The sequence below is a fragment of the Pinus tabuliformis genome, chromosome Q (assembly GCF_031772625.1).
Source record: "Pinus tabuliformis cultivar Carrire ecotype Pingquan chromosome Q, CPIR1, whole genome shotgun sequence".
Taxonomy (NCBI): Eukaryota; Viridiplantae; Streptophyta; class Pinopsida; order Pinales; family Pinaceae; genus Pinus; species Pinus tabuliformis.
Genome location: NC_142296.1, coordinates 1048877276 through 1048890059, shown reverse-complemented (window position 1 = coordinate 1048890059; position 12784 = coordinate 1048877276). Strand labels below are relative to the sequence as shown.

The following is a 12784-nucleotide window of genomic DNA, read 5'->3' as shown; positions in this document are numbered from 1 at the left end:
ATAAGCCCATCTAAATATTTGTTCAAAAATAAGAAATGAACACTTAAATCAAAATTACCTTTGTGATGGTCTTTCATCATGACATCTACAAGTTTGCATCAACATCCAACCTACATATCGACACATCTCCGATATTGTCAAGGGTCTCTTTCTTTTTCAGACTCCATCGGAGCCTTCATATCTTTCATGGAGATATCTTAGTCAAATCTTATTGGTCTTCCGGATGTTGATTGCCTTTACCATGGTTGCATATCTCACGATCTCTTCCTTTCTTTCTTCACACATTTCATTCCCAAGAGCTTCCAATTAGAGTTCCTCAATTGTAGTCAACCACCTCATATGTCATATGAGGTCATATTATGTTGATTTCATCTAGTGCGACCCACGCCATTCAGCAACCTTTCATTGGAGGAGATTCCTTTCCTTTGATCATGCTTCTCAAGATCGAGCAGTGATCCATGTTACCTGCAACCATACAACATGACTTTATAATATTGAATACAAGCATACATACCTCATTTACCTTTAGGTCATCTAGGCTTCTTTCAGCAGCTTCCTTGATTGAAGAGAGCTTCAACCCCTTTTTCTGCTTAATCTCTTATGTCATCATACCATCATCTAGGAATTCCACAAGTTGGAGTTGCTAATGAAACACTTGCTTCCTCTCCAGATCGGTGAAGATTTTCGATGATGATTCCATCAGAGAATCTTGAGTATCTTTGCATATCCCTAGCCAGCAGATGTTTCCTTTTGACTGATGTATGATGTGACTTATCCTGGATGAATTCTTCCTTTTTACTTTTAATGAGGTCACCAAGAGCTATATCCTTTATAATTGACTATCAGACATCCTTCATGTTTCCTGTGGTGATGTCACGAGCTCTTACTTCTAATGCTTTTCCTCTTCCTTGGACTTCCTTCTTTCAACTTCCTCCACTTCTTCGGTGAAGTGGACTTCTTCTTTATCTTCCTTGTTATTGCCCTTCTTGAGTTTAGGACAATCTTTCCTGTAATGCTCATAGCATTGAATCTTAGCTATGTTCTTCTTTCCTTTTTGAGGACCAAATTTTTCCAAACTTTCCCTTCGTTCTGGCAAATGTTTGAACATCTTTTGCCCACAACCTGTCTTCTTCTATCTTGCATAGATACCACAAGTTGTTGAATGGGATAGCTTTCTTTACCTTGTTAATTAGTTAGTGTATTTAGAACAAAGGAGATCATTTCCATATCTGAAATCATCTCTCCTAGATCTTGTAGTTGAGATCTTATGAAGATATCCTTTCATCCTTTGATACCTTCAATTTGCGTAGATCAAATCTAAGTGATATGACCTTTCTTATCGCATCTTTAGAGGATAGTTCTACCAGCTTATCATATATCTCTTTGATGTTTCCAATCCTTCTATATAGGGAATGAGGGGACCTTTGACTGATTCCATAAGAATCCCTTGAGCCCTTTGATCCGTTTACATGTATTGAGATAATGCTTGACCTTCGGATGGTTTGGAGACTTTTGCATTGATATGATTAGTGACTTCACTTTCTTCGAGGACTATGTCTATCCTCCTTTTCCATGCAAGGAAGTTAGATGACCCGACCAACTTATAGATTTCCTTGCAAAACGAAGTCATTTTTCTAGATTAGATTATAGAATAAAGATTTACTTGACAAGTGAATATGAAATCTTCAACTTGATCCCTTTAATGGTGGTTGAAGAAGTATTAGTGCCCCGTTTTGGATGATCTTCTTCCAAATGAAATCCCTTCTTCGGTAAAAGGAGATTGCCCCTTTTATGATGACAACACCTTTTGATCTAGCTCCCTTTGTTGATTAATGAGGATTTCTTGATGTTTCCTCGGAGAATCTTCTTTAAGAATAAGGAGGGGATCCTTGCTTCAATGAGAGGGAACTTGACTTATAGCCTTTTGAAGATGATGACAATGTCTTTAGCTTTATTTGGATAACTAGCCTTCAAGATACTTCGACTTCTTTGGTGGTGAATGAGTGTAGATCATAAATGTTTCTCTCGGATGTCTATTCTTTGGGCTACCTTGCATTGTAGATCTCTTCAACTTGATGAGGGTCTTTGTGGTCTTTTAATGATGACTTAGAGGATCCAAAACTTTTGCTGGTGTAGACTTCTTCTTCGATCTAGGGTTTGATACTTCGATGTAGATCTCGACTTCACTTTGATATCCTTCAACTTGCTTTGATGCCTTTCTTGACACTTGATCCTCGAGTGTCCCTTGATAAGATGCCCTTTTCTTGACTTTGTTACCTTAACTATGAAACCATGTTGAGAAATCTAGGGCATCAATAATTAGGCAATTTCTCTTCAATTAGTAACTACTTGTGAGTGCTTTTTACAACTTTAGATTAGGATCTTCTTTACTTAGGTTATTAATGTTCTTCTTCATCAAACAACTAGCAATGCATGAACATAAATATACAAGAGACACATAATTTAGGCTGTTAGCTAGGGTCAAAACCTCTCACTCTTTGAGAGGAAAACCCGCACAAATTCTGTTGGAGAAAAGGTAACTAGGTTCGGTCTTCATAAATGTAATTTTGATATTTGTACTTATTCAAGAAAAGAGAATTTATTTTGATATTATTTGTGAATGAGTTTCTTGCTCATTGAAAATAGGTCAAACACATTTTGAAGTGCTTCTAGAGAGTCAAAGTCAAAATGTAATTATGATAAGACCCTTTGAGGGCATGTTACATCATGTATGGCATCATACAAGGTCAAGGGAACACCTCCAAGCATGGTCAAATCCTCTCCTAGTAGCAACGAAGTCTACAAGCAGCGAAACAATGGGTAAAATTGAATTATAGAGAAAAATTGTAAGTCGACTTCAAGGACAGTCATGTCAGCTGGAAAAGGAGGGACATACCTCTATTTATAGAGGTTGTCCACTCCTAAAAAAGACATCAATCTAACTCTGAAATCCGCATACACTAGAAGGGTAAAAAGGACGAAGATAAGGGCAGAAAAAGGGTAACAAGGACAGTGAAGTCAAGGAGACAAAACAACGAAGGAGGAGGTCATTTCTGAAGCTGTTACAGTCACACATGCGAAGGAATAAGGGATAAGTCTATGGCCAGATCAACAGTGAAGTTTCAAGTAATATATTCTTTAAGGTTTGGGCTAGTAACTAGGCCTACGAAGGCCTCCTACTCCAGCGTTGAAGGTAACCTCACAAACGAAAGGAGGAGAGACAAAACTGAGGAAGATAGGATTGTTTCTAGGGCTAGAAACAGTCACACATGCGAGGTGCAGGAAGGGTTTGGCAACAGTTTAAGGTAACAACATGAATATCCTCATTCAGATGTATACCTAGGCCTACAAGGTATCCAAAGAAAAGTGAAGAAGCCTCTATCTATAAAGAAGTAAAGAAGCCCTAATATTCTAGGGTTTCCTAACCTAGAAGACAAAAGCGCTAGAAGACAAAGTGCTGGAAGATGTGCCGGAAGTGACAGTGCAGAAGGAGGAAGGATTTGACTTATGCTTGGAGGATATCCTAGTCAAGGGTCTAGGGTTTGGCAGTTGTTCAAATAAGAAGCTTCAATAAGAGAAATCTTACAAAGGGTTTTCCTCTCAAGAGTGGAGAGGGTTTGTCCTTGGCAGAGAGCCAAATTCTGTGTTCTTGTTATTTTGTTTTGGTAGCAGTTTGATGAAGCACACACATATGCACTAATAAGAAGAAGAAGTATAAGCTAATAAGAAAAGTAAAAAGACTTCACAAATTGTTATCAAGTCACTGAGAATCATCACAACACTACTTTGCCCTAGATTCTCTAACAAATTCTTCTTATAGAGATTCCAATTGATGAATACCAAGACCAAAACCCTTGACCTATTAGCCACTCCAAGACCAAGACACTAGTTCTCTTGACTGCCTTATGCTCTTTTCTTCTTCTTGACTCCTCTTCCACTTCGACCTTCTTAGAATTGCGATCATCTTCTATCCAAGCATAACGAACTGTAGACACACTTGGGATGGCACTGAAGCACATCACTATAATGTCACCAAAATGTCATCACTGTAATAGCACCGAAACACTGTGATATATCCCTGAATAGTAGCTCCTTCATAGCACCAACTAACACCGAATTTTGGCTACTACATAGTACTGAATTGTGTAGCACCGAGACCTTCTTTCAGAGATCTAAAATTCTGTTTCTGTGATTATCCCAGAAAAGATTCTCGTTGTCCCTTCCTCCCCTATTTGAGTTCCTTCTATACCTTGACATCCGAACTTGTTTCTTATCTTTTTTGTTGTCATTGCGATCCAAATTTCAGAGGGATCCAAATTCCCTTGACTGTGTGACAACACCGAATTGTAGTCTCCTATCCTCTTCGAACACTGTCACTATAGTCTCCTATATGAATCACAGAGATATCCAAAGTTCAATCCAATTTTATCGGAACCGAATCAGTCATCGAACCAGAAAAGCTTGTGGATCGGGAATTGGATCGGAACCGGGAAAAAACCGGTTTACCAAGAACACATAAAATATTCATATTTTAAAGAAAAAACAGATATATTCATGTGCATCCATATGAATGTAACCATTTATACACAAATATGCAAAAGTTCTCATTTATATAGCAAGTAATAGTGCATATAACTGAAATAGCACTTAGTGCAAAACATCGTTTAACCAAAAGTGTTACAAACATCAAGAAGCAGGCTGCGAAAGGCCTTTATAGTGCAAAATAACATGATAGATCATAGTGTTATACTACATCCCATACTACTGCAAGCTACAATTGTAGCAAATCAATGATCAAATCATCAATCATCATCCAATTCCTCATCATCCTCCTCATCCTCATTTGAAGAATGAGTAGCATCCAAGTCTGCAATGGGATTATGGCTTGACTCCCCTGGCCCTGAAGTTGCTGCTGGTGCTTCTAATATATTTGCCTTTGCATCCTGTGGAGGTGGGTCCAAATCCAACCAAGAAAGGTCTTCATTGTCAAATGTTGGTGCTTGACTCTCCACAACCCATTTTGATGTTGGATCAAAGTTACCCAAGACAATGTTGCTTGATTTAGGGGTTTTATTTAGCAATTGGTTGCGTCTCAACATAAGGTTGTACTGAACAAAAACCATGTCCTTTCACTGCTTTTCTCCAAACGATTCCTCTTTTTAGTGTGTATACACTCAAACACACTCTCCAACAACTCTCCAAGACTCCAATTAGCTCTTCAAATTTGCAAAAAATCTCCCTCAGAACAACTTTGCAAAAAACTCTCTGAATTCTCCTCACCGAACTCAACTCAAGAATTGCAAGAGACTCGAATGAATAGTGTGAGTGAAATAGAGGGGGTGGGGGTGTTTAAATCAGTGTTGCACACATCGCGATCGGGATTTAATCGGCGCCGGGAAAAAAGCGGAAAAAATCGTTAAAATCGGGAAAAAATCGGAAAAAAGCGGGAAAAAATCGTTTGGCACAAAAATATTCATTTTTTTTCAAATTTTTTAATATCTAAACCATCTACAACATAAAATAAATACATTGACACATAAATATGATAAAAAAACTAATATATAAGATGTTTAATATCATTTCTAGCGCTAAAATCACACATAACATTGAATCATGTCCTGAATAGTAAGTCCTGAGTCCCAAGTCCAACTCAGCCTCAAAATATCAACAAAAAATATGATAATGTATCTCATCATGTCATAATGTCATATACAATAAAATGAAAGTCTAATCCTATTGATTTCCTCTGCCCCACTTGCGAGAAAATGGCACAACTTTCTCTTTCCCTCTAGATGTAGAAGCTGGTGCCTGTGGTGGTGGAAATGGCAGTGGAGTCTGACGTGCTCTAGAAGCTGAAGAACTAGTAGTAGCAGCTACAGGAGGCCGAGGTGGACGGAGACCACGTCCTCTGGTAGTGGTAGCCCGGGTAGCCCGGGTAGGCGGTGTCACCTCCTCCTCCTGCTCCTCCAACTCCTCCTCCTCCTGCTCCTGCTCCTCCTCCTCCTCCTCCTCCTCCTCCTCCCCCTCATCCTGCACTAACCAATCCTCAGTGGGATCCATGAGAGGCCTCTCGGTCTCAACCCTCCATTCAGCAGTGGTGTCAATCCCATCCAATGAGATGGCTTCCGTATCAGGTGTCTTCTCTAGTTGTTTCACCCACAATCGAAGATTGTAGTAGACATAGACCATGTCATTAAGTCTATGGGACTCCAACCTGTACAAAGTTCATGAAATAATAAATTAATAATTAATAATTAATATTATAAAAAAAATATTGTTTAAAACTTTAATGAATTCAAAAATTTATTTGGAAATTTGCAATATTTTAAATGTTTAAGTGTTAACCTATTGCGCTTCTTGTTGTGTATTTTTTCAAATACACTCCAATTGCGCTCACATCCCGAGGAGCTGCATGTTTGGCTGAGGATGCGTACGGCAAGATTTTGCAAAAGGGGTACTCTGCCACCATACATCTTCCACCATGCGTCTACAACAAAATTACAAATAAAATTTTAAATAAACATAAGAAAAAAATGGAATTTGAAGAAACAATGAAATTTGAAACAAAGTTACAAAGTACAAACTAAAAAATACCTGGCATTTTAACCGTCCTATCAATGACAGCCATCTCAAAGCCAAATGTGCCACCTGACAACTTATATTGCTCAATTTGTCTAGAGATCTCCATACGTTCTTCTGAAGATCTCACCATCTTCTGGACACAGGTTAATAATCCTTCCACGACCTCAACATCAAAATTAAACCCACATGCATAAGAAAATGCAGGGTTCAGGAAAAGCCCCGCAGCATGAATTGGACGATGGAGTGTGTTGTTCCATCGCTCATCAATGACCTTCCATAGAAGGAGTTGTCTCTGGAACCCATCATCTCCCTTGTCATCATAGTAGGACCGAATGGCTTCTTTGGCCCTGTCCATGGCTTCATACAAATAGCCCATTGCGGGCTTCTCACCATCAACCAACCGAAGAACCTTTACCAAAGGTTCTGTAACAGCGCACACCTCCTGCACTCCCGCCCAGAAGTCTTCCTGGTATGAAACTAGTCTGCAGATGGCCTCTGCTTCTGGTTTGCGGCTCATTGACGAAGCACGCCACTCCTCTGAAAGAAACATTCTCTTCAAATCCCACATAGAATTCACGAGGGATTGAAGAGATATGAAACTCGTCGCAAACCGTGTAATGGCGGGGCGCACCAACTCTTTGTTGTTGGTGAATCTTCTCATCAAGCTAAGCACAGATGTGTGATTGTAAATAAATTTTGTGATGCTTTTTGATGAGTCAACAACCTCTTTGACAAAGGGAATTTTCCCAATGTCCTCTAACATCAAATCAATACAATGGGCAGCACAAGGTGTCCAAAATAAAGCAGGATGCCTGTCCATAAGCATTCTACCAGCAGCAACATAATTTGCAGCATTGTCCGTTATGACTTGGACAACATTTTCTGCACCCACCTCCAAAATAAACACATCCAGCAAATCACATAAAGTTCTTGCATCTTTGATTTGATGAGTTGCATCAACAGATTTGATAAACATAGTCCCCTTGGGACAACTAACCAAGAAGTTTATAAGGGTTCTCCCCTTTTGGTCAGTCCAACCATCTGACATAACAGTGCATCCTGTTTGTGCCCATGACGCCCTAAAATCCTCCAATCTTTGGGTGCAGTCACGCTTTTCATCTTGAAGAAGCCGGCCTCTGAAATCATGAAGAGAAGGGAGTTTGTACCCCGGGCCAACACTGGCAATAGCATCAACAGTAGGTTGGAAAAATGGATTATTCCTTATAATGCTGAAAGGAATATCACTCCAGAGGAGAAATTTTGTCATCAACTTGTCAGCTTTTTCTTTTTCAGTTCTTTTTAGCATTGAACCAATAGTTGGTTGTGAACCAGGTGTGGTTCGAGGAACAAAATATGATGATGCAGCTACCGGATTGACTGACGCTGCAGTAGAACCTGTGCCACTTGGCCCACTTCCGTCAGCTGACCTTTTTAGTTGCCTTTTGAGTTCTTCTTTGGCGTCTCTAGTGTGCTCTAATTCTCCCAATGCTCTCATGGCTTTTTGGATAATTTCAGCATTTGTCTTTAGACAGGGCCCCACATCACGTCCAGGGATTTGTGCAAGGTGGAACTTCAACCTGTACACCCCCCCGAATATTTCCTTTCCACACAACTTGCAATACAAGTTTTGTCTATCATTCGGAGTTTTAGGGTCACCATATTCCCAGAAAGGATCCAATTTCCTTGGCATGTTTGTTTTTGAATTTTGAATTTGCAAACCTATGGAAAAATAAGGATTAGGAAATAGGAATTTAGGATTACATAAATGATAATACAAATTACAATTTAGCATTTGCAAAATAACAAGCTAATTATTTCCAAAATCCCAATTTCTAAACCCAAGTTACCCAACCAAATGCCAAAAAACAATGAAAATTCAAAAAAAAAAAACAATGTTTAAAAAAAATGAGAAAATAAAAATAACAAATTGGTTCTCATAGTCATAACAAATTACCCATCCCAAATCAATGAAAAATTTCAAAAAATTCTTTAAAAACAATGAAAACCAAAGTTTTTATAGAAGCAAAACCAAAAAAAATTAATCTACATACCTCTTTTATGGACAAATTGGTGATCTAGGCTTGGATTCCTCTTAAAAACGCTTCGATTCGCTCCCAAATCCGACGGAAACCCTTCAGCTCCTCTCCCTCACCTCTTCTCCTCCTCCTCCGCGCGCAAACAGCAAAATGACATAATAAAAATCGATTTTGCATATAAAAAGAGCGCTGCCCCCGTGCCCTGCGATTTTTACCCAAAAAATCGCGATTTTTTCAAAAAATCGCGATATTTTCAAAAACTCGCGATTTTTTCGATAAAAATCGTTATAAAAAAAAGTGGCGATTTTTATGCATAAAAATCGCGATTTGAATCGGGTAAATGAAAAAATCGCGCTTTTTCGATAAAATCGCGATTTTAACAACACTGGGTTTGTGAGATATCGTCTGCTCTAGTTTGATGATGAAGCCGCTAATGCTAATGCTACTGATCTAGGGTTTTGCTACTACTGATATGAATCAGATTTATTGTACTATTTCTCTATGCTGAATTATTGAAGATAAAAGAAGATTTGATCAAAGGGTCTCCCCACACAGTGTGGGGTTTGTCCTTGGCTAGCCGCCACATCTTGTGTCTCTTGTCTTGGCTTGTTTTCTGTCGATCGTTTAATGTTCTATCTGCACTTTACTTTATGTACATGTGATTGCTAATCTGTGGAATATAATAAGAAAAAAGAAGTAAATTGTTATAAGCATAGAACATACCATAACTTAACATGGTATCAGCGTTGAGGTGAAAACAAAGCTCGAGCAAGAGCAAGAGCAATCACCGAAGAGAAGATTGCCAAGACTATCCTAAAAGAACTATGGGGCCCTCAACACTCTTTCCTGCCGAAGACAAGCTCCGTGAGAAAGCTGACTATCATGGATGGAAGATGTCTATCGATCTAACCCTAGAAGATCAAGGAGTGCTGGACCATGTAAGAGACAATATTGTTGAGCCTCCATCAAATGCATCCGTTGCTGTCTGGAAAAAATGGAAAAACGGAGAAATCAAAACAAAGAAGATCATCCGGGACTCTATCGACAAGCACATGGTGGCCTACATCTCTGAACTGGACACCTCCAAGGAAGTCTATAATACACTGGTGAGTTTACTTAAAGTAAATGATGCAAATCAAGTTTTGTTTCTTAGAAATAAGCTGAAGGAAATTAAGAAGGGTAAAGATGAGAGTATGCAAGCATACTTCTTAAGGATCACCGAAATCAGGAACGATCTCCTATCTATTGGGGAGGCTATTACTGACAGGGAAATGGCACTCACGACTCTTGGAGGATTACCATCCGAATGGTACGTGTTTAGGACTACTCTTCTGAACAATAATGTAATTCCTGGTTTCGAGGAATTAATGGCTAGATGCATTCGAGAAGAAACAAGGGTAGAAGAGCAAGAAATTCCCATGCCTAAAGGTCCTCCTACTGCCTTTTCTTCTCATGCTAAGAAAATAAATAATTTTGGGACTAAATCAAAAGGAAAGGCTGGACATGAGGATCGAAGAAAAGGACGATGTTACATCTGCGATAAAGCAGGTCACTATGCAAGGGAGTGCCCTGATAGAAAAGACTCACACTGGGATGATGATCAAAATCCCTTTGATGGCAATCAAGGGAATGACAAATTCAATAACAAAGGTAAGAGGAGAGCTGGGAATCAAGGAAGAGGACAACCATTCAAGAAGGCCAGAAATTCCAGGATGTATTAAATGCACCTGACCTCAAAAAGAACCTGGTGTCCATCTCGGCAATGGAAGACAAAGGCTGCAAGGTAACCTCCAACGATGGCAAGGTATGCATATGGAAAAATAATGTTAAAGATGCCTTTACTCTTGGGTTTCGTGTTGATTCATTATATCAGGTCGATGGAAGTCTGCTAGGTGTCATATCTTATGACACATCTCTTCAGTCCGAACTTTGGCATCGGAGGTTTGCCCACCTTCATTATAAAGCTCTACCCAATGTAAGACAAATGGTGACAGGGATGCCCGAATTCCGAGCAGAGAAAGAAGGTGTATGTCCATGATGTGTAGAAGGAAAGCTCAAAAGGGGACCATTCCCCTCAAGCCAAAGCAAGACCTCTGATATATTACAGTTGGTTCACTCAGGCATATTTGAGGCTGGCATTAAGAGGGAGACTACTACACCACATACTCCTGAGCAAAATGGTGTGGCGAAAAGGAAGAACTGTACGATTGTGGAAACTATCTCTATGGGTAGGTGATGTAACAATGCTTGATGTGGAGGAATCCATGGATCTTATTTATCCACCTGAGCCTCCCTCTTCTAGGAAGAGGCCTTCATGGCTTAGGGGGATACTTGATGATGCTGAAGGACATGCTGCACCCCGAGGAACCTTCCGTGAAAGTAAGAAACCTAACAGGTATCAGGGATACCTGACCATCATGAGCACGATCATACAAAATGAGGCTCCATCATTCTCAGATGCTGTCAAGCATCAAGTATGGAAGGATGCTATGACCAAAGAATATGAGTCTATTATGGAGAATGATGTCTAGGAAGTAGTTCCCAGACCCCAGGACAAGACAATTGTCATTTCTAAATGGCTTTACAAGATAAAGCATGCAATAGACGAAAGTACGAAAAAGTATAAGGCTTGTTTTGTTGCTCGTGGTTTCTCCCAGAAGGAAGGTACAGACTATGATGTGATATTTGCATCTGTTGCCAGATATACGACCATCCGCTCGATCATAGCCCTTGCGGCTTCACAAGGATGGAACCTACATCAGATGGATGTTAAGGCTGCGTTCTTGCACGGTTCGATCAAAGAAGAGGTCTACGTGGAGCAACCTGAAGGATTTGAGATTTATGATCGAAAATCTCATGTATGCAGGTTGAAGAAGGCTCTCTATGGGCTGAAGCAAGCACCCTGAGCATGGTATGAGAGGATCGATAACTACTTGATGAAGTTGGGATTCACTAGGAGTGAAGCCGATCCTAACCTTTACTTTAAGGTTGAAGATGACAAGCCTCTCATACTGGTGCTGTATGTGGATGACCTCTTTCTAACAGGTGCAAACCCTCTCATTCACAAATGTAAGAGGGAGTTGGCTTCTAAATTTGAAATGAAGGACCAAGGACTTGAAGTGTGGCAGAAGCCAGGGGAAATTTTCCTATCTCAAGGAAAATATGTGGTAAAGATATTGGAAAGATTCGGTATGATGGACTGCAAGCCTGTGACTACCTCAAGGATCTTAACTTTTAGAAGTTATATGGTAGTGATGTCGGACCAGATTTGGGAAATGCCTCTGAGTTTCATAAACTCATTCGCATTGATGTTCTTGGTGAACCTCCGTCCGAACATATGTTTTGCAGTTAGCATTGTGAGCTCATATTTGGTTGAGCCTCACTGGATTGATGCCAAGAATCTTCTGAGATATCTTCGTGGCACAATGGGTTAAGATACACTGCTGGAGATGTGAGACTACTTGGATATACTGATGCTAATTGGGTAGGCAGTGCGGTGGACCGTAAGAGCACTTCCGGGTTCTGTTTCACCTTGGGATTTGCTTCGATATCCTGGATGAGCAGGAAGCAGAAGTCGGTGGCTTTGAGCACCGCTGAAGCAGAATATATTGCTGCTAGCATGACCTCGTGTGAGGCAGTTTGGTTGCGAAAGCTCTTCAGTGAGCTGTTTGGATTTACATTGGATACCACTATGATTATCTGTGACAACCAGAGGTGGGATTCGATTATTGAGGAATCCCGTATTCGTCGATTGCTCCAGCAGATAGACATCATCTGGGATATGGTAAGTCGATGAGCAAGGAGGCTCCATCGCATTAAGATGATGTACAGGTGCCCCGAGGAAAGATCTAATCTGTGATTTTCCCAAACGAATTGGAGTCCTCAAGAAACCCTTGTACAAGGGTCCTGCGTGTTGCATACATTGAGCTCTGGGAGCTTTGAGGGCTTGCGGTTCTTACTGGAGCAACATACGACCACAGGGTGACTCACCCTTCCCTAGTGGTGCGCACTGGAACAAGATGATTTGCTCTCTTCTGGGACAAGATGATTCGCTCTCTTGTGGAACAGGATGATTCGCTCTCCTGTGTAGCAAGATGAGTAGTTCTCCTGTGAGGCCTGGATTGATGTGTTCTCCATGGCGACTGTAGCAGGATTGATGCGTTCTC

At 40.2% G+C, this 12784-nt stretch overlaps 2 protein-coding genes across 2 annotated transcripts in view; one reads left to right on the top strand and one right to left on the bottom strand.

Moving 5' to 3' along the window:
* LOC149223099 (Transducin/WD40 repeat-like superfamily protein) overlaps positions 1–12784 on the top strand; it is a 279042-nt gene that overhangs the window by 154781 nt on the left and 111477 nt on the right. The gene's annotated exons all lie outside the window — the stretch shown is intronic.
* Positions 5734–6551, bottom strand: LOC149223100 (uncharacterized). The gene is made up of 2 exons (XM_089383684.1): positions 6346–6551; positions 5734–6214 (listed from the first exon to the last, which is right to left on the bottom strand). The coding sequence occupies exons 1-2, from the start codon at positions 6471–6473 to the stop codon at positions 5734–5736; spliced, it is 609 nt and encodes a 202-aa protein (XP_089239810.1). The 5' UTR covers positions 6474–6551.

Bases quoted from the DNA above. Each gene is read 5' to 3' on its own strand.
- LOC149223100 (XM_089383684.1), bottom strand. From the start codon at position 6,473: ATGTATGGTGGCAGAGTACCCCTTTTGCAAAATCTTGCCGTACGCATC. The intron at 6,215-6,345 runs GTTAACACTTAA...AACTTTGTACAG, and splicing joins CACAACAAGAAGCGCAATAG to GTTGGAGTCCCATAGACTTA.